Source organism: Phyllopteryx taeniolatus, chromosome 7, assembly GCF_024500385.1.
Source record: "Phyllopteryx taeniolatus isolate TA_2022b chromosome 7, UOR_Ptae_1.2, whole genome shotgun sequence".
Lineage (NCBI taxonomy): Eukaryota > Metazoa > Chordata > Actinopteri > Syngnathiformes > Syngnathidae > Phyllopteryx > Phyllopteryx taeniolatus.
In genome coordinates, this window is record NC_084508.1 from 27,697,686 (window position 1) to 27,718,106 (window position 20,421).

Sequence of the window (20,421 nt, forward strand, 5' to 3'; positions counted from 1 at the left end):
ATTATAGGAGTCTTAATAATGTAAATGCTCGGTGGGTCAGCTGCCAGATTAAAGAACCGGATGGGTCGGAGCTCAGTACACAAGTAATAAGTAATAAGATGCAATACATGAGTGTAAGTGGACAAATGCTTTGAAATGCTTCCACTTGCTGGTGCTTTTCCGTAATTGCAGCACTCTCCCGCCTCCAACGTCGCTAATTCTCATTGGTCGACGCTACGAATCCCTGTAAGGCTCCTAATTACAATACAACCTTGTTCTGTAATTTGTGCTGTTTTTAACCGCGAAAGACTTACATATGACGCAGTTACGCTTTTAGATGTTTATCAAAGGTTAAGCTGTACTTAAAAACGCTGACAAAGTGTAGTTTGCAAATTTTCGAAATTCACTTCGCCTTTTTCCACACACCCGTGTGTGCGCGCGCGCGCGCGTGTTAGTCAGTGAGCTAGCTCGCTAGCTAGCTATTTTGCAGCCAGCCGTCCAAGCTGACAGCTATGGCTGCAGTCATCCTACATTTCCCAACTCTGCACGGGCTAAGGACGTTCACACAGTGAGTACATGCAACACCGACTCGCCGTTCTGCAAAACAATGCCATTGTTGTCGTTGAGCATTTCTGTACCATTAGCTTGCTACCAATCACTTTTGGAAGTCGATCAAAGTTATATTAACGGCGAGCTAACCAGAGGAAAAAGCCGAGACTGAAGAATTCTACCCAGATGCTAAACTTTATTGGCGTGTGTATATTGTGACACATTTAATCTTATTGTCATTAATGTCGAGAGAAAATGGGTCTGCCCGTGTTCATATATGAACAAGGTGAAATGAGGTAGCAGCCATGCTGTCAGCTAACGTTGACAAGGGTGTTCACATGCACTGGACTGTTTGTACACAGATTAATGGCTCCTCATTTAATTCTGTGCTTCATCGTTCTCCATGACTGGTGTGATATTTATTTATTAAAATCTCTTTCTAGAAAATTGTTATGGACCAAAAGAGGAGTGAGACTTGTTTCCGGAGGTGAGAGATGCTCATGGCTGTTTTCGTAAGCATATGTAGTTATGTACTTAATCGTCACTTAGGCTTGTTAGTTGAGAATAAAACTGTTCATGATTTTGAATGTGTAATAATTAAATGCAGTGCAGTTTAACGTTAGAGTATGCCATATATGCTTTCACTCAAAATTATTCAGTCCTCATTACATGTTATAGTTGCAACTTTATATTGAATTGACGGAAGTTCTCAATGAACCAACAAAATGGAACAATGCAAAATAGCTAAACACATCTAATATTACAAGTTGCCATCTATTAAAAATGTGCAAATACGTTTCAGTGGGGGTTGAATCATTTTGAATGCAATTTTACACTCACCAGTCTTAACAGTAGACACTACTAAATGATCAAGCTTGCTTGCAAATGCTGTTTATCATAGATTACATTTCAGTATTTGAAATTTTGCAGTATAATGCAGTGGAGTTCTATATTCCATATTCAATCACAATAATACATGTACTGTGTTGTTAAATTACTATCTGACTGACAGTTTCAATTAAAATAGGCCATAATTCATTTTGTAAAAGCATACATTTTTGGTGTCTCTGCTGGACGGTGAATGTATAGCAATCGTCACACCTCACATGACATTTTACATCCCTTGGTTGTAACTTCTAAGTGCAGCTTACCTTTACATTTGTATTTGAATTCATTTAAGAGGTCTTGTTGCAACTTTATTCAGAATGTTGACATTTTTACCGAATATATACTTGATATACGGTACATCTGAAAAGTATTCACCGTACTATTTCCATGTTACTGCTTCTTTCCAAAATGGAATAAATTCATTTTACCTCAAAATTCTACACACAACACTCCATAATGACAACATGACATAATTTTTTTTCACAGTTATTAAGAATAATAATTTAAAAAAAAAACGTTGAAAAATCACCTCACATAAATATTCATAACCTTTGGTCAATACTTTGTTGATACCTATGGGGCAGTTACAGCCTCGTCTTTTTGAATATGATGCCACAAGCTTGGCACATCTTTGGGTTGCTTTGCCCATTCCTCTTTACAGCACGACTTAAGCTCTCTCAGGTTGGATGGCAAGCGTTGATACGAAGCCATTTTTAACATCTCTACAGAGATATTCAATCGAGTTTAAGTCTGGGCTCTGGCTGGGCCACTCAAGGGCATTCACAGAGTTGTCCTGAAGCCACTGCTTTGATTCAGTAGCTTGACTTTGTGCTTTGGGTCATTGTCCTGCTGAAAGATGAAATGTCACCCCAGTCTGAGGTTAAGAGTGCTCTAGACCAGGTTTTCATCCAGGATGTCCTGTACATCGCTCCATTCATCTTTCCCTCAATCCTCTCCCCCTATCACTCACTTTAGACAGCTGGGTTCTGAACTTCTTCAATTTACAAATGATGAATATAAAAGTTTCTACATAAAGTCCTGACCTCAACCTGACTGATCTTGCGGCATGACATCAAGAGAGCTATTCACAGCAGTTTTTTCGGGACTCTTGCTGAACTGCAACAGTTTTGTAAAAACGAATGGTCCAAAATGTATCCTGATTGTTGTGCACGCTGGTGGGCGATTGGTTAGCACGTCTTCCATACAGTTCTGAGGACCCGGGTTCAAATCTGGTCTCACCTGTGTGGAGTTTGCTTGTTCTCCCCGTGCCTGCGTGGGTTTTCTCCGGGTACTCCGGTTTCCTCCCACATCCCCAAAACATGCATGGTAGGTTAAGTGAAGACTCTAAATTGCCCGTAGGTGTGAATGTGAGTACGTATGGTTGTTTGTTTATATGTGCCCTGCGATTGGCTGGCGACCGGTTCAGGGTGTACCCCGCCTCTCGCCCGAAGATAGCTGGGAAAGGCTCCAGCACGCCCGCGACCCGAGTGAGGAGAAGCGGTACGGAAAATGAATGAATGAATGTTGTGCATGTCTAATCTGCAACTGCAGGAATCATTTGTTTGAGGTTATTGCTGCCAAAGAAGGATCAACAAGTTACTAAATCCAACATTTTTTTCCCTCCCTGTCCTGTTAGTCAATAAAAATGTGAAAACATTATTGTTTGTGTTGTATTGGTTTGAGCAGACTGGTTGTTTAAAATAAAAATGTATATTAAGAAATTCCAAAGGGTTCATATACTTTTTCCTCCAAAGGCCTTTCCAAATCATGCCCAATCAACTTAATTTACCAGAGTTGGACTCCAAGTAAGCTGTTAAAACATCTCAAGGGTGATTAATGGAAATATAATGCGCCCGAGCTCAGTTTTACTCATGAACATGTGATATCTTAGTTTTATTTTAAAAACATTTGTGAAAAATCTCAAACTTGTTTCACATCGTGTGTGTATTATTTTGAAGGAAAAAAAGGAATGATTTAATAAATGCTGGAAAAAGGCTGTAGCATAAAAATGTGGAAAAAGTGAAGCACTGTGAATACTTTCTGGATGCACTGAATGATGCTTAAACATACAAGGTAACTGTCATAGAGTGGTACCAGATTGCATTCTCATTGTGTGAAACATCTGCTGTACAAGATTGTGTCATGATGTTGGTTGGTAGGGGTGGGAAGGATAGAGAAGGTGCTGATAGCCAATCGAGGGGAGATCGCCTGTCGAATAATGCGTACAGCAAAGAAGATGGGTGTCCGGTCCGTGGCTGTATACAGTGATGCCGACCGACACTCTATGCATGTTGCCATGGTGAGAGAGTTCAATGTTTGTCTTAAAATATTCAATGTTCCCAAACATATACTGTAGATATTTAATCTCCAGTGTCTGTATTGGCTGTTTTTCTAGGCAGATGAAGCCTATCACATTGGGCCACCTGCCTCCCAGCAGAGTTACCTCAGCATGGAGAAAGTTTTAGAAGTGGCCAAGAAGTCTGGATCACACGTAAGTTAAGTGTGTACTCAATGGACACTTGGGCTGTTTCTACACTTCTGAAAACGTCGAGAACAAGAACTGTATCAGAAATTTTGACTGTTCACTTATGATTGACACTGTTTGTCAATAAAATGTGCATTTGTACTGGCTGCTTTTAGTATTTAGTCAAATTATGTAAGTGCCGTATTTGAAACTCCTCTCATAATGATGGAGTGCAGTTCTACATTATTTGAACATTGTTAAACATAGTTTGTTTTATGCATCTCTTTAGGCAGTCCACCCTGGGTATGGCTTTCTGTCTGAAAACACAGAGTTTGCTGAGGCTTGTAAACAGAATGGAATCATCTTCATTGGACCACCGTCCTCTGCCATCCGGGACATGGGCATTAAGAGGTACAGTAAAGAATATTTTTTTCACGTTTTGTATTAAAATACTGTTATTAAACAGAGCCCAGCCCAGTGACAATTGTCCTTGCTTTTTTAAAATTATTTTTAGTACTTCCAAATCCATCATGTCAGCTGCAGGGGTGCCAATCATTGGAGGATACCATGGAGATGACCAGTCAAATGACAGACTGCAAGCAGAGGCTGAAAAGATCGGCTACCCTGTGATGATTAAGGCAGTCCGTGGAGGGGGCGGCAAGGTGAGGCGACGAGTTAAAGGAGGGGTGGGTACACAGGTGGTTAGAACAATTAATCCAGCCGGCCTGTAAAAATAAACCACAGTGGAACTGTGATAAAAAGCCCTAAAACATTTTACCCATAAATGCTTCATCCATCCATTTTCTTCCACTTACGCGCTATAGGATGACTTGAGGCAAGAGGGATGCTACACCCTGGTCTCGTTGCTAATAAATCACAGGACACATATAGATAAACAATCATTCACACTCACATTTACACCTATGAGTAGTTTAAAGTCTTCAGTTAATCTAACATGCATTTTTGGAAAGTGGGGGGAAGATGTAGTACTCAGAGAACACCCACGCAAAGATGTGAAGAACAAGCAAACTCCACACACAAACGCCTGAGCTGAGATTCAGACTGCTGAGAGATTCAGAAGCTGAGATTCTGTGACTGACCCAGATGTGGTTGCCACATGCTTCACCGTACTGCCCTCATACCTTTTCAGAAATTTTGTTTTGGCCCTCAGAGGACTAAATAAAAATCTGATATGGCCCCTAATAGGAAAAAGGTGACCCACCGCTGTGTTACAGACTTACTGACTTTATTCTCTTTTGGCTCAATGCTGTTTCTGGCTTGATTTTGGGGCCCTGATGCATCTCTCCCTTTTATCGGAGCACTGGCCGGGAACTGAACCCACACTTGCCGAAAGGCAGCAACATGTAGTGCTTCACTACTGTAGCCCCTAAGGTCGTATACTGATCTAATCAAATGGAGAACAATAACTTGCCTATGTTGTTTAGGGGATGCGCATTGCACGGTCCGACTCGGACTTCTTGGAACAGCTAGAGTCTGCAAGACGAGAAGCCAGGAAATCATTTAATGATGATGTTATGCTGGTTGAGAAGTTTGTGGAAGATCCCAGGTAACAAACAATCAAACTTACTAAAATGATGTTGTGTGTGTGTGGCTTTTAAATTTTAATCATTGTTGTGTTCGCAGACATGTGGAAGTTCAGGTGTTTGGGGACATGCACGGGAATGCTGTCTACCTTTTTGAGAGGGACTGCAGTGTCCAGAGGAGACATCAGAAGATCATTGAGGAAGCACCAGGAGTGAGTGCCTGTTTATTAACCACATGAACAAGACAAAATATATAATGATAAGAATAATTGCAGATCAGTGTTTACATGAATGAGTTGTAATGCCGTTCGTAATGTCTCTTTTTGTTTCATTGTCAGCTCTAGCTACCATTGAGAAGCAGAATGACTTGTTCGCCTATTATTAAGGAAGGATTTAGACCAGAGTGAGACATGTTAATTTTATCCTATTAATCCAGAGTAATTCCAAATCCGAACAGAGTTAGATAGGGAGACTTCAGTTTTCTTCTAATCTCAATATAAAATAGTGGTGGGGAAGACATATTTTTATTAGGGTTACGTCGGGTGAAAATTTTAAGAAATAGTTGTATGACTGAATACTTTGCTTTTTAAATAAAGGAATATTCACAACCATGGTTGTGAGAAAGTGATTTCTTCACTTCTCGGTGAGAAGAGAGATAACTTCTTTACATCGTTAAAATACATCGTCCCTAACATTCTAGAGTTAATACAAGAAAAAACAAATCAATTCCTACTGGAATGCATGTCTAAACCTGTTTTTAACTGTTTTTCAAAAAATGCCAACAGAAGAGGCAGGAATTCCACAATTTGGGGGCATTGGACCGCAAAGTTCTATCACGTTTAGTTGTTAATTTTGTGTGAGGGACAGTAAGTAATAGTACAGTACAATAACATGACACCGGCTCTACCAGATTAATACTAAAATTCTGCGATTGGCTGGCGACCAGTCCAGGGTGCACCCCGCCTCTGACCCAGAATTAGCTGGGATAGATTCCAGCATGCCCACGACCCAAGTTAGGAGAAGCGGTATGAAAAATTAATGAATGAACCCTAAAATTAACAGGGAGCCACCTACAGTGCCGTAAAAAAGTATTAGCCCCCTTTTCAATTTGTTTTTTGTTTGTTTGCATAGTTTCCTCACGTTAATGTTTAAGATTATCAAACAAATGTAAATATCAGACAAGGGATATTGTAAACATAAAATGCAGTTTTTAACTGGTCATTTTATCCATCCATCCATCCATTCTCTACCGCTTATCCGAGTCGGGTCGCGGGGGCAGTAGCTTCAGCAGGGACGCCCAGACTTCCCTCTCCCCAGCCACTTCATCCAGCTCTTCCGGGGGGATCCCGAGGCGTTCCCAGGCCAGCCGAAGGATGTAGTCTCTCCAGCGTGTCCTGGGTCGTCCCCGGGGTCTCCTCCCGGTGGGACGTGCCCGGAACACCTCACCAGGGAGGCGTCCGGGAGGCATCCGAATCAGATGCCCCAGCCACCTCATCTGGCTCCTCTCAATGCGGAGGAGCAGCGGCTCTACTCTGAGATCCTCCCGGATGACCGAGCTTCTCACCCTATCTCTAAGGGAGAGCCCGGACACCCTGCGGAGGAAACTCATTTCAGCCGCTTGTATCCGGGATCTTGTTCTTTCGGTCACGACCCACAGCTCATGACCATAGGTGAGGGTAGGAACGAAGATCGACCGGTAAATTGAGAGCTTCGCCTTTCGGCTTAGCTCTTTCTTTACCACAACGGACCGATACAAAGTCCGCATCACTGCAGACGCTGCACCGATCCGCCTGTCGATCTCCCGTTCCATTCCTCCCTCACTCGTGAACAAGACCCCAAGATACTTGAATTTCTCCACTTGGGGCAGGATCTCATCCCCGACCTGGAGATGGCATGCCACCCTTTCCCGACTGAGGACCATGGTCTCAGATTTGGAGGTGCTGATTCTCATCCCAGCCGCTTCACACTCGGCTGTGAACTGCTCCAATGATGGTTGGAGGTCACGGCTTGATGAAGCCAACAGAACCACATCATCTGCAAAAAGCAGAGATGCAATACTGAGGCCACCAAACCGGACCCCCTCTACGCCTCGGCTGCACCTAGAAATTCTGTCCATAAAAGTTATGAACAGAATCGGCGACAAAGGGCAGCCTTGGCGGAGTCCAACCCTCACCGGGAACGAGTCCGACTTACTGCCGGATATGCGGACCAAACTCTGACTCCGGTCGTACAGGGACCGAACAGCCCGTATCAGGGGGTTCGGTACCCCATACTCCCGAAGCACTCTCCACAGGACTCCCCGAGGGACACGGTCGAACGCCTTCTCCAAGTCCACAAAACACATGTAGACTGGTTGGGCGAACTCCCATGCACCCTCGAGGACCCTGCCGAGGGTGTAGAGCTGGTCCACTGTTCCACGGCCAGGACGAAAACCACACTGCTCCTCCTGAATCTGAGATTCGACTTCCCGACGGACCCTCCTCTCCAGCACCCGTGAATAGACCTTACCAGGGAGGCTGAGCAGTGTGATCCCCCTGTAGTTGGAACACACCCTCCGGTCCCCCTTCTTAAAAAGGGGGACCACCACCCCAGTCTGCCAATCCAGAGGCACTGTCCCCGATGTCCACGCGATGTTGCAGAGGCGTGTCAACCAGGACAGCCCCACAACATCCAGAGCCTTTAGGAACTCCGGGCGAATCTCATCCACCCCCGGGGCCCTGCAACCGAGGAGCTTTTTAACTACCTCGGTGACCTCAAACCCAGAGATAGGAGAGCCCGCCTCAGAGAACCCACACTCTGCTTCCCCATGGGAAGGCGTGTCGGTGGAATTGAGGAGGTCTTCGAAGTATTCTCCCCACCGACTCACAACGTCCCGAGTCGAGGTCAGCAGCGCCCCATCCCCACTATACACAGTGTTGGTGGTGCACTGCTTTCCTCTCCTGAGACGTCGGATGGTGGACCAGAATTTCCTCGAAGCCGTCCGGAAGTCTTTCTCCATGGCCTCACCGAACTCCTCCCATGCCCGGGTTTTTGCTTCAGCGACCACCAGAGCTGCATTCCGCTTGGCCAGCCGGTACCCATCAGCTGCCTCAGGAGTCCCACAGGCCAAAAAGGCCCGATAGGACTCCTTCTTCAGCTTGACGGCATCCCTCACCGTTGGTGTCCACCAACGGGTTCGGAGATTGCCGCCACGACAGGCACCGACCACCTTACGGCCACAGCTCCGGTCGGCCGCCTCAGTATTGGAGGCGCGGAACATGGTCCACTCGGACTCGATGTCCCCCGCTTCCCCCGGAACATGAGCAAAGTTCTGTCGGAGGTGGGAGTTGAAACTCCTTCTGACAGGGGATTCTGCCAGACATTCCCAGCAGACCCTCACAATACGTTTGGGCCTGCCACGTCGGACCGGCATCTTCCCCCACCATCGGAGCCAACTCACCACCAGGTGGTGATCAGTTGACAGCTCCGCCCCTCTCTTCACCCGAGTGTCCAAGACATGCGGCCGCAAGTCCGATGACACGACCACAAAGTCGATCATCGAACTGCGACCTAGGGTGTCCTGGTGCCAAGTGCACGTGTGGACACCCTTATGCTTGAACATGGTGTTCGTTATGGACAATCCGTGACGAGCACAGAAGTCCAATAACAGAACACCACTCGGGTTCTGATCGGGGAGGCCGTTCCTCCCAATCGCGCCCTTCCAGGTCATTTTATTTCAGCAAAAAAATATTCAAAGCCACCTGGTCCTGTGTGGAAAATATAATTGCCACCCTTGCCAAATCATGAATTAACTGTGGCTAATCACTTTTTTTGGAAAGCTGAGTGAATTTTCACTGAACACACCCAAGCCTGATTACCTCCAGACCTCTTCAACCACGAAGTCACTTGCGCACTCTGACAATATTAAGTTGGCCAAAAGATCTCAGAAAGCTGTAACAAAATGCCACTTTCCAAAGAAATTCAAGAACAGATGAGAAATGAAGTAATTTAAACCTATCATACTGGAAAGGGTTACAAAGCCACTTCTAAAGTTTTAGGAATCCAGTGGACCACAGTCTGAGCCATTATCCACAAATGGCGAAAACCTTCCCAGGAGTGTTTGGCCTACAAAAATTACCCCAAGAGTACAGCAACAACCCATCCAGAAAGTCACAAAGAAACCCAGGACAGCATCTAAAGAACTGCAGGCTTCCCTTGGCTCAGTTAAGGTCAGTGTTCATGACTCAACAATCAGGAAGAGACAGAGTGAAAATGGCATCCATTGCAGAGTTCCAAGGCCAAAACCACTGCTGACCAAAAAGAACATAAAGGCTTGTCTTACCTTTTGCAAAAAAAAAAACATCTCAATGTTTCCCAAGACTTTAGTGAGAGTATTCTATGGACTGATGAGACGAAGGTTTTTGGAAGGTGTGTGTCTTGTTACATCTGGCGTAACTGTAACACACCCTCTCAGAAAAAGAACATCATACCAACAGTGAACAGTGGTAGTGTGACGGTCTGGGGCTGCTTTTCTTCTTTAGGAGCTGGATGACTTGCTGTGAATGATGGAACCATGAATTCTGCTCTTTACCAGAAAATCATGAAGGAGTATGTTCGTCCATCAGTTTGTGACATCAAGTTGAAGCGCATTTGGGTTCTGCAGTAGGACAATGATATGAATCACACACACAAGTCAACTTCTGAATGGCTTAAGGGGGAAGGAAATCGAAGAATTTTTTGGGGGCAAGAATATGTTGTATGTGCCCCCACTAGTCCAAACATGGCACTCTGATTGATTTTGTGGAAGAAGAATTAAGCAGATAAATTCATCAATTTCCACCTATTTTAGAAGGCACCCATGCTGGAAATACCGCTCTCTGCTGAAACTGAAATTGAAACTGCGAACGTCACGTGACCAAACTCAGAAATCAGGATATTGGACTCCCCGTGTATGCTGTGATAAATAGCAGAACTACGGCTTGATTACATTTGATTTGATTAAGTTCAAACCATCATGTAATCAACCTCTGCCTCCAGTCAAAGACAAGCCAGCCGAGATTGTTCAAAATAAGCATCACCGCAGTACGGCGGATGTCACCAGCACAGAGGCCAACTTCAAAATAAAAGCCCCACCATTGGACGTCAATGCCTTGTTAGGTTTTTTTCCTTTGAATATTCTTATTCATCCAGGTAATTTAAATCTCAGCGGATTGAATCTCAGTCTTTTACTACGAAGCCACACTGTTGTAACACGTGCAGAATGTGGTTTGGCATTGTCTTGCTGAAATAAAGAGGGGCGTCCATGAAAAAGATGTTGCTTGTATGGCAGCATATGTTTCTCCAAAACCTGTATGTACCTTTCAGCATTAATGGTGCCTTCACAGATGTGTAAATTACCCATGCCATTGGCACTAACACAGCCCCATACCATCACAGATGCTGGCTTTTGAACTTTGCGTCCATAACAGTTCTTTTCCTCTTTGACCCGGAGGACATGACGTCCACAGTTTCCCAAAACAATTTGAAATGTGGACTCGTCGGACCACAGAACACTTTTCCACTTTGCATCAGTCCATCTTAGATGAGCTCAGGCCCAGAGAAGCCGGCAGCGTTTCTGGGTGTTGTTGATAAATGGCTTTTGCTTTGCATAGTAGAGTTTCAAGTTGCACTTACGGATGTAGCGCCGAACTGTATTGACTGACATTGGTTTTCTGAAGTGTTCCTGAGCCCATGCGGTGATATCCTTTACACATTGATGTCGGTTTTTGATGCAGTGAAGTATCGAAGACCGTGACCTTCGATACCGAGGTATCGAAGGTCACGGGCATTCAATGTTGGTTTTCGGCCTTGCTGCTTACATGCAGTGATGTCTCCAGATTCTCTGAACCTTTTGATGACGATATGGACTGTAGATGATGAAATCCCTAAATTCCTTGCAATTGTACATTGAGGAACATTGTCCTTAAACTGTTCGGCTATTTTCTCACGCACTTGTTCACAAAGAGGGGAACCTCGCCCCATCTTTGCTTGTGAATGCAATTCAGGGAAGCTCCTTTTATACCCAATCATTGCACCTACCTGTTCCCAATTAGCCTGTTCACCAGTGGGATGTTCCAAACAGGTGTTTGATAAGCATTCCTCAACTTTCTCAGTCTTTTTTGCCACCTGTCCCAGGTTTTTTGGAACGTGTTGCAGCCATAAAGTTAATGATTATTTGCTAAAAACAATAAAATTTATCAGTTTGAACATTAAATATCTTGTCTTTGTAGTGTATTCAATTAAATATAGGTTGAACATTATTTGCAAATCATTGTATTCTGTTTTTATTTGTTTAACACAACGTCCCAACTTCATTGGAATTGGGTTTGTACATACTGTTGCCACCAACATCAACACCATCCTTAATTCATGTACAGTTAGTAATTTAATACACAAAATGTATTATGCTGTCATTGATTAAATTGTGGAATACAACAATAGCTCGCCAGCGTTAGCGGCTAGCAGCTAGCTATACCAGTGCTTGGTAGGCTCGAAACAGCAGGCGGACTTTCCCAAGGCAGTTTAATAGGCAAAACTGAATCTGCACACTTACCTTTGATTCTGACAGCCTGGGACAGTTGCAGTTCTTACTGATGCATTTTTAAGAAACTAAGCTCCCTCAAATGTAAGGGAACTCACTTACTAGTAGCTACATTAGCTGTGATGTCACTTCCTTCCGAAGGAGGGACGATGTTAGGTCACATTCTCGCGACTTGTGCATGGAATGACGTAATATGGCGGGTTACAATGGGGTGTTTTAAAAGTAAAAAAAATTTTGGGAAGAATAAATACTTGGATTCGATTTAAGACATAGATTTAAGTAACCTGCATCAGATAAAAAATATTTGGACATTTACAATAAAACAGGAAGTTTTAACCTCCAGACTGCCGCTTAAAAAAAATAAAGATTTTACTGTGGTATGATCTTAAAAAGGTTATTCATCCATTGTTGCTGAATTAAAACAATTTTGCAAGGAAGATTGGGCCAAAATATCTCCACAGTAATATGAAAGATGCATTGCCAGTTATAGTTTAATAATAATCCATTACACTTATATAACAGTTTTCTAGACACTCAAACACACTCACATTATTCATTCACTTCTCAGTCACACCTGGTGGTGGTAAGGCAGTCTGACATTTTGCGCCTAGAGCCCCTCCGACTAGTAACCAATGTTGGTTAAATGTTTCACCCAAGAACGCAGCGATGATATGCGCTCAAGCAGGTATAGGAACCATCAACTCCAGTTTCAGGGCGTACACTTATCCTCTGCCCCACGCCGCCCACGAGGAAGGTGCTTGATTTCAGTTGTTGTGGGTGAGGGCAGCCCGACCAGTTACTAATTACTTTTTGACAGCTCCAAGTAGCTTTATATATAGGCCGGGTCCTGGCACATCTGTGCTGGTCTACGGTCTGGGTGCCCACTCTTCTCTGCCCTGCCGGTCCTCCAGTTTTAATGCATCATACACCCGTCAGTGGGGCGAGGGCAGTGTTGGGCGGGGGTCCGCCCTGGGTCCTAGGGAGTGATTGGCGTCCCCCTGCCTGGGTCCCCCGTAGGATGGACTCGCTGGCTTGGCCACTCCCCAGAGGGAGTATTTCAAACTCCCCTGTTGCACAGCAAAACTGTTCCAGCACAAAATGCATACAGAGCCACCATTCTGCATGGCCATGCTGCTGAACAGGAGAGGTTAAAAAAAAAACAACAACAACAATATAATAAAAGTAGCCTATTGGCGGACTTCTGAACTAATCAGAGGTGGTCTAATGAAATTTTATTGAGACCGTGAACCGAGAATTGTAATAAGAGGTGAGGAGACAAACGCATGAATGATTATTTGTGGTCTAAAATCAATGAGGTAACATGGACAAAAGTTTAGAAATTTTTGAGGTAGAAAAAGCATGTTCATCAAAAAAGCACAGGCTGATCAAATATGACCTCAAGGGGTCTTAAGGTGGGGTGCACATTTTTTAGAGAATGACGCTGAACAGTTGACAACTATGAGTTAATCTGGCGGGGTCAACAATTTATTAGTTTTGTTTTTTCAGAGTGCAAAAAGAATGGGGCCTAAAACTGACCCTTGATACCATGGAATCATTTCGAGTTCATATCACCCTGTCCCTGCTTGCGTGTGTCTATTGGGTTTAAAAAGATGGAAAAACATAATCTTCAATTTTAGTAGTCAAAGTTAGTAGTCATTGTAGTGTGAATGCTGTATAAGACCAATGAACAATGCTTTTTTGAACATTGAACTGATCTACTGAAATGTTTGGTTGTTTTTTTTCAGCCTGGAATCAGTGCTGAGGTTCGGAGGAAACTTGGAGAAGCAGCCGTGAGAGCAGCTGAAGCTGTCAACTATGTAGGAGCAGGTCAGATGCACGCAGGGTCACGCAAACACACACGCCCACGCACAGCCCTACATTAGCCCAGGCGGTAACCTGACATAACAATCATGTGACATATCACTGTATAGGTACAGTTGAGTTCATCATGGATGCCCAGCATGACTTCTACTTCATGGAGATGAACACCAGGCTGCAGGTGGAGCATCCTGTCTCGGAGATGATCACTGGCACAGACCTGGTGGAGTGGCAGCTCAGGGTGAGTGTGTGCGCTGTTAACCTTTCAGCTGTTGAACACATTGTAGCGTATATGAGTTAAATAAAAATGTAATTAATTTAGGAGAAAAGAATAAGACTGAAGCGACGCCTCCGTTACTTTCGGTTTAAAGTAATTTTAAATTTAACCGTTAAAATTAAACTATTTTATCTAGTAAAGGGGAACCATGTCACTTTTTATATGTATAAAATTTAGGGAAAGTGACAAGAAACCTTTTTATCAGTCTCTCTCTCTCTCTCCACTTTCTGAAATTTTGATAAGAGTTCTAGATGGCCAGAGGTTTTTTTCATGAACCCAAAAACACACAGCAATGCAGGTAGTGAATTTTTGCAGTTTTTTTTTTTTTTTTATATTCCTCGTTAATTTAAACCCTAATGTGCACTAATCTGTACTTTTAGTAGACAGCACATTTCGATTAACGTGTGTTGACCTATTCAGGAAGGCGGGTCGACCTTTCGGGGGTTGCCAATAGTGCTCACGAGGGATGGTTTGAAGGAAAGAGAAAAGGACTTACTTCAGGTGCAGGATGGGCGGCGCGCTAACAGTGGCAATGCTTGCCACGCGGTCAGGGAAAAACTCTCACCGCAATTACTTCCCAACGGAGCCTTGCCTGTAAACTGCCCCACAGCCAAAAGGGTCGCTTCGGGGAGTTGGCAGGCGCTTCTTGCGGTTCACGCTTGGCAGCGCGGCAGGGAAGTTTGGTGTCTCCCAGCCTCTGCCATTTCGTGGTGAGAGCTCCAGATCTTTGGCAGGTTGAACAATGAGAGAGAGAGAGAGAGTGCGAGAGAGAGAGAGAGAGAGAGAGAGAGAGAGCGAGCGAGAGAGAGAGAGAGCGAGCGAGAGAGAGAGCGCGCGAGCGAGAGAGAGAGCGCGCGAGCGAGAGAGAGAGCGCGCGGGCGAGAGAGAGAGAGCGCGCGAGAGAGAGAGCGCGCGCGCGCAGGACAAAGGCGCATCGGCCTTTTATCCGCTTCAGAGACCGAGGCCGGCCACTTTTTACCAAATGGAAGTTGCAGACCGGGCCTCTAGAATCGCATTTCATCTTAGGATAATGTGTGGTTTAAAACCAGTGGAATAAAATATTAATTATTGGACTTAAGATAACGAGACCATTTTCCAACTTTGCCTTGTCACGCGCCCGTCCCCTTTAATCCATGTAACGAATGTTTCAAGTGTATGTGGTTGTTGAGAACACTAATAATTTGCAATGTGACATTTGTGTTGTGTGGGGTCAAACATTCATCCGGTTCAGTTGACAACAGATTTGACATCAGACGTTCAAATTTGCAGAAATACAATCACTCGTGGCGTTCATGTAAAGTTCTTAAAATATCCAGTAAGTGTCGGTAGTGCCTCGTCCATTGTCCCAGCGCAGATGGGCAGGTGTCACGGAACACAGCAGGAAGGAGAAATCTTTGTTGGTGAGCCTCTTCAGGCTTAATTTAGCGTCCTGGTGCGAAACCAGGTGTCTGTGTCTCAGCTTTGATGCTCCTGGCTTGTAATTCATTTAGCGTCTGCGTGCGAAGTTGAATCTCGCATCTCCGTGGTCGTCTCCCTCCTCGGGGGAGCGGCGGAAGCGTTGACGCTTGGTCTGGAGTTTTGGGGTCACAGTACCATAGGGCGAGATCAACACGTTGACATTTTCTCTGGGCCCGTTTCTCTCTTCCAGGTGGCAGCAGGGGAGCGCCTACCTCTCCTTCAAGATGACATAGTGCTAAGCGGTCACTCTTTTGAGGCCCGAATTTATGCTGAGGATCCAAACAATGATTTCCTCCCAGGGGCGGGACCTCTACTACATCTGTCCACCCCTCCACCAGACCAGCACACTCGCATAGAAACTGGAGTCAGAGAAGGTTTGAGTTCTCAATCACTTGTACAATTTTCTTTGACCATCCAGATACATAGGCAAAACATTAAGTGTATAATCCTTAAAAATGTAAAGGGGACATATTAAAAAATACACTTTATTGGTCTGAAAATTATTTACTTACCACAAATAATGTATATTTGTACATCAATCTATGCAAGCAACATAAAGTAAAGCCAGCCATTCACCAAACGATGCGCCTGAACCAGACAGAACTCTTTAAGTGACCCTCACACACCTACTGCCTTGCTGCAACAAAAAAATGCCACCCATGGCATTCTTATTGGGAAACAACATACTGTGCCATGAAATCTTTCCAATGTTAATTACTTGTCTGTGGTGCCTCCTGGAGGGAAATATAAATCCATGCTGTGGGTGTTCGTCGGCGCTCGTGTGCTCTGTAGATTGCAGTTACTTATACTACAGTATTGGAATTATTGCATCTAGAGTGTACTTTTGTTTGTATTTTATTATATTTTGTGTGTGTGTGGTGGTTTGTTTGTAGGCGATGAGGTGTCTGCTCATTATGATCCGATGATAGCGAAGCTTGTTGTGTGGGGGGAGGACCGCTGTGCTGCCTTAAAGAAGCTGCGCTACTGCTTAAGGCAATACAATGTAAGACATGGAATCCATGATGTAGATCAGCTTTTCAATTTACACTAAAATTGACCTGTTGAATGTGTTTATTCTGCCACCCTCAGATTGTGGGTCTGAGCACCAACATCGACTTCCTGCTGAGTCTCTCGGGGCACCCGGAGTTTGAGGTGGGAAATGTGAGCACCAGCTTTATCCCTCAGCACTACGCCGACCTCTTCCCCACACCGAGAGCTCCCTCCGGGGCGACTGTCTGTCAGGCGGCCTTGGGCTTGGTGCTCCAGGAGAGGAAACGCACAAAGGACTTCACATACACCTCCACAGGTGAGGAGATCATTTGCCTGGATAAACACACACCTTTTGAACCCTCAAGGACATCTGAAGGAAAAGATCTATCAGTGCTTGTGTGTTTGTGACAACCAGATCCTTTCTCGCCATTTGGCTCTAGTAGCGCCTGGAGGCTGAACACGCAGTTTCACAGGAGCATGCCGCTGCAGCTGGGAGACAAGAGTAAGTAGCTTGCAACCAGAGAGGGAAGAAAAGTCACTGCGATAACATGGAAAGGAAATGAATGCTCACAAATGTCCTTCTGATTTTGAGAGTGGACTGGCCCCATTTCAAACCGTTATTTTTGAATACAAATATTGTACTGTATAAAGGTGCAAATTGGATGAACACCAGGGTTCGAGTTATGACCTGAGTTTTGTGTGGGTTGTTACAAACTACACCCACATACAGTACTTACAGTGTAAGACCATCACCGTGTGACGGGCGAGACGCCGCCATACCACGAGAGAGCATAAAAAAAAAATCAAACTTACTGCGGATAGAGTACAGTTGAAAATTGACTTGAGGCTCTACCGGAAGTTTTAATTTGGAAGTCTGATTTCTTTATTATTATTGATATTTATTATTTTATTCAAATGCACCCCCTCAAAAAGTTTAGAATTGACTATATTATTTATATTATATATTATTTTATTTATAAAATAATACAAAAATAATTTTTCTTGTAAAAACTAATGGCTTGCAGATGATTTAATTTTCCCAAAATGCACCCCACTTCAACATAGTTCTTTGACACTGAGATGGTGCTTAAAATCCCTGTGAAATAGAAAAGTAAGACGACTTTTCCATTCGACTGAGCTTTGGTGCCACCTTGTGGCATTTTAGGGTGCCCGCAAACCAAATCTGTGAGTAGGCTCAGGGACACTTGATACGAATAGTTGTTTTTCCATGGAAAATGTAACGTAATAGGAGGTGTACGTAGTGCTCCCGTAGGTTGCTAATGCATTACAAGTGCGAGAGTGTAACAGTGCCTGACGTATGAGGATTTTTTTTTTTCAACTTTTCAGTAGCGACAAGAAATATATATCTATTTTTATTTTGCGCAAGTGAAAAATCCCCCTGCCCCCTAAATCCCAGTGGAGATTTAGGACTTAAATGAACTTCTGTCTGCTTTGTCAATGAACTCACTGTTCATGTTGAGCTGAAGCCCATTTATTAAATGCCATCCGCTCATGTGTGCCTTCTTTGGTCTTTTTAGTCATGACAATCCTTTAAAAAAATGTATATTCTTGTTTGCTTTTTTTAGCGGTTGAGGTGGTTGTCACATACAACAAGGATGGGAGCTACACAATGCAGGTGAAGGCACATTTTAACAGGTCCTCTGCAAAATATTGAATAGAAGATGAAGAATTTTTTTCTATTGTGTGCTTTCAGTTGGGCGACGAGTTATTCCATGTGACAGGGGAGGTGGAGATGGAGGGCGGAGCTTCTTTTCTGCGCTGTTCAATCAACGGTGTCAAGTCTCGACCCAAAGTGGTGATCCTGGACAACACCGTTCACCTGTTCGCCACGGTCAGTGCTGGGTAACGCTTTGGGGATTCCGGAAAACAGGCTCTGCAATTTGAGCATTTATTACATATCATGGAATAAATGGCTTCCCATAGTTGTCAGCCTACCTGAATTGAGCACTGTGGTGGACCCGGTGACCTTTTTTTTCTCTTCTCTGGTCCACGGTGTCCCCTGATGGAGTCTAAGAGTTGTGTTGCTGTTGTTTGTGGCATGTGCAGGAGGGGCGCTCTGACGTGTCTGTTCCAGTTCCAAAGTATCTCGCTGCTGTGAGTGGATCTAGCGCTCAGGGTGGCGCCGTGGCCCCCATGACTGGAACTATTGAGAAGGTGCCTTCATTTCATCCTCACACACAGCAGCTCTCTCATCAAGCCTAGTTACTCCTACCTTTGTGATGGGAATCAGAGGTCTCATTTCTTACCTTACCTTACCTTGAGGCTGTACTTCCTTCCTCTGTTTAGTGCTGTGGTGTCCAAAGTGTAACCCGGGGTTACTTACTGGCTGAACACATATTCAATAACATTAAACATAGCCCACAACAAAAAAGTTAAAATGTTGAAAGATAGCATACTTTGTTTAAATTAAAAATAACAAAGTTGAATGTTAAGATATTTTTTCATGTGAAAAGTTGTTTTACTAAAACATATCACCATTTTTTTTACTTAGAATTGTTACAAGATGGTGGTTTTTAATCTTTTAAATGTAAACCAATATGAATGTCACAACATTTTGTTGTAAATTATCACTGAAAAATGTTTAAAATTAAAGATTAAAAATATTTTGAAGTTGGATGCAATAAGATTACCTTTTTTTCTATTCACAAAAAAAGATACCACACCAATAACTTATTTTCCTTAGTCACTGATAATTGTTAGACATTGTCTTTAAATGTTTGGGTTTAATTGCCTTTCGATGCCACAACTTCCCCCAACTCACTTTAACATAGTTCATGAGCACCAAGATGTTGCCAAAGCAATACTTTTATAGAAGGACGGTGCTTTGACCAGAGCACAAAAACAGAATAGATTAAAAAAAAAAAAAAAAAAACATGACACTGCATGTAAATCATCTTTGATTTCTAGACTGACAATGACTGTGTGTGTGTTAGGTGCTGGTGAAGGCAGGCGACAAAGTGAAGGTTGGTGACCCTCTGATGGTCATGATTGCCATGAAGATGGAGGTAAGAGAGACTTAAACACACACACACTTAGTTCCTTTTCTAACGGAGGTGCCGTGTGACTGCTTGAATGCGTCGACAGCACATCATTCGGGCGCCCAAGTCAGGTGTAATTGGAAAAGTCTTCTTCAGTGAAGGGTCTCAGGCCAATCGACACGCTCCGTTGGTGGAACTGGAAGAAGAGGGCGGGGCTGACCTGGAGGGTGCCGAGTAGTTGAGCAGAAACCCACAGAGCTGATCGGGAGTCTCTTTTTAACTTGGAAGCTCAAAATGGGGGTTTTGGAATTACTTGAGATTCAAGTAGAAATGAAAGCTAAAAAGCATCACACCCTCAAGAGACAGTGGCCTTTCTTTCCACACTGCTGCCTTTATTACATCTTTGAGTCTGTGTAATTTACTTAAAAAACAGAGTCTGGCCAATTGTAGTATCACAATGTTGTGTCTGACTGCAAGTGAGGAATTACCAGAATGCTGGCACAACAATTGAAATAGTTACTGATGAGTGAGGAAGATTTGTCATTCACATTAATGCAAGTATGTACATTATGATTAATAAATGTCTATTCTGCAAATGAAAATGAACTTTCAGTCAAGGTATCACCACACTCCTCATCAAAATGTGTTTTTGAATCAATCAGAACTGTATCCCTACACTACAGAATGTTACAGTGGAGAAATCCTCATGTCAGTAGTTTCTAGCTTGTGTTAACTTTTAAAAGCAAAGGGTGCAAATGTCTCCTTTGGTACTGTTAATAAATTAGTCATACATGCAAAGCTTTGTGTTGTGGTCTTGTTTGAATAACCAACTTGAGAATTCATGAAGCTTTCCATGGAAGATTTAGCTTAAATCCACAGAATCAGGCTGGCATTTT

The 20,421-nt window shown here is 43.7% G+C and overlaps 1 protein-coding gene across 2 annotated transcripts; it reads left to right on the top strand.

Moving 5' to 3' along the window:
- The first annotated feature begins 178 nt into the window (after positions 1-178).
- Positions 179-20,323, top strand: mccc1 (methylcrotonyl-CoA carboxylase subunit). Of its 2 annotated transcripts, XM_061780255.1 has the most exons (19): positions 179-547; positions 972-1,015; positions 3,576-3,715; positions 3,812-3,907; positions 4,170-4,291; positions 4,395-4,542; positions 5,326-5,447; positions 5,525-5,636; positions 13,729-13,810; positions 13,915-14,042; positions 15,727-15,910; positions 16,430-16,539; positions 16,626-16,842; positions 16,942-17,028; positions 18,113-18,162; positions 18,241-18,378; positions 18,594-18,701; positions 19,481-19,552; positions 19,632-20,323. In XM_061780255.1, the coding sequence occupies exons 1-19, from the start codon at positions 492-494 to the stop codon at positions 19,761-19,763; spliced, it is 2,148 nt and encodes a 715-aa protein (XP_061636239.1). In that variant the 5' UTR covers positions 179-491; the 3' UTR covers positions 19,764-20,323. The 2 variants fall into 2 exon arrangements, with proteins under 2 accessions (XP_061636239.1, XP_061636240.1); XM_061780256.1 differs by lacking the exons at positions 179-547; positions 972-1,015 and adding an exon at positions 1,022-1,040.
- The last annotated feature ends 98 nt before the right edge of the window (positions 20,324-20,421 follow it).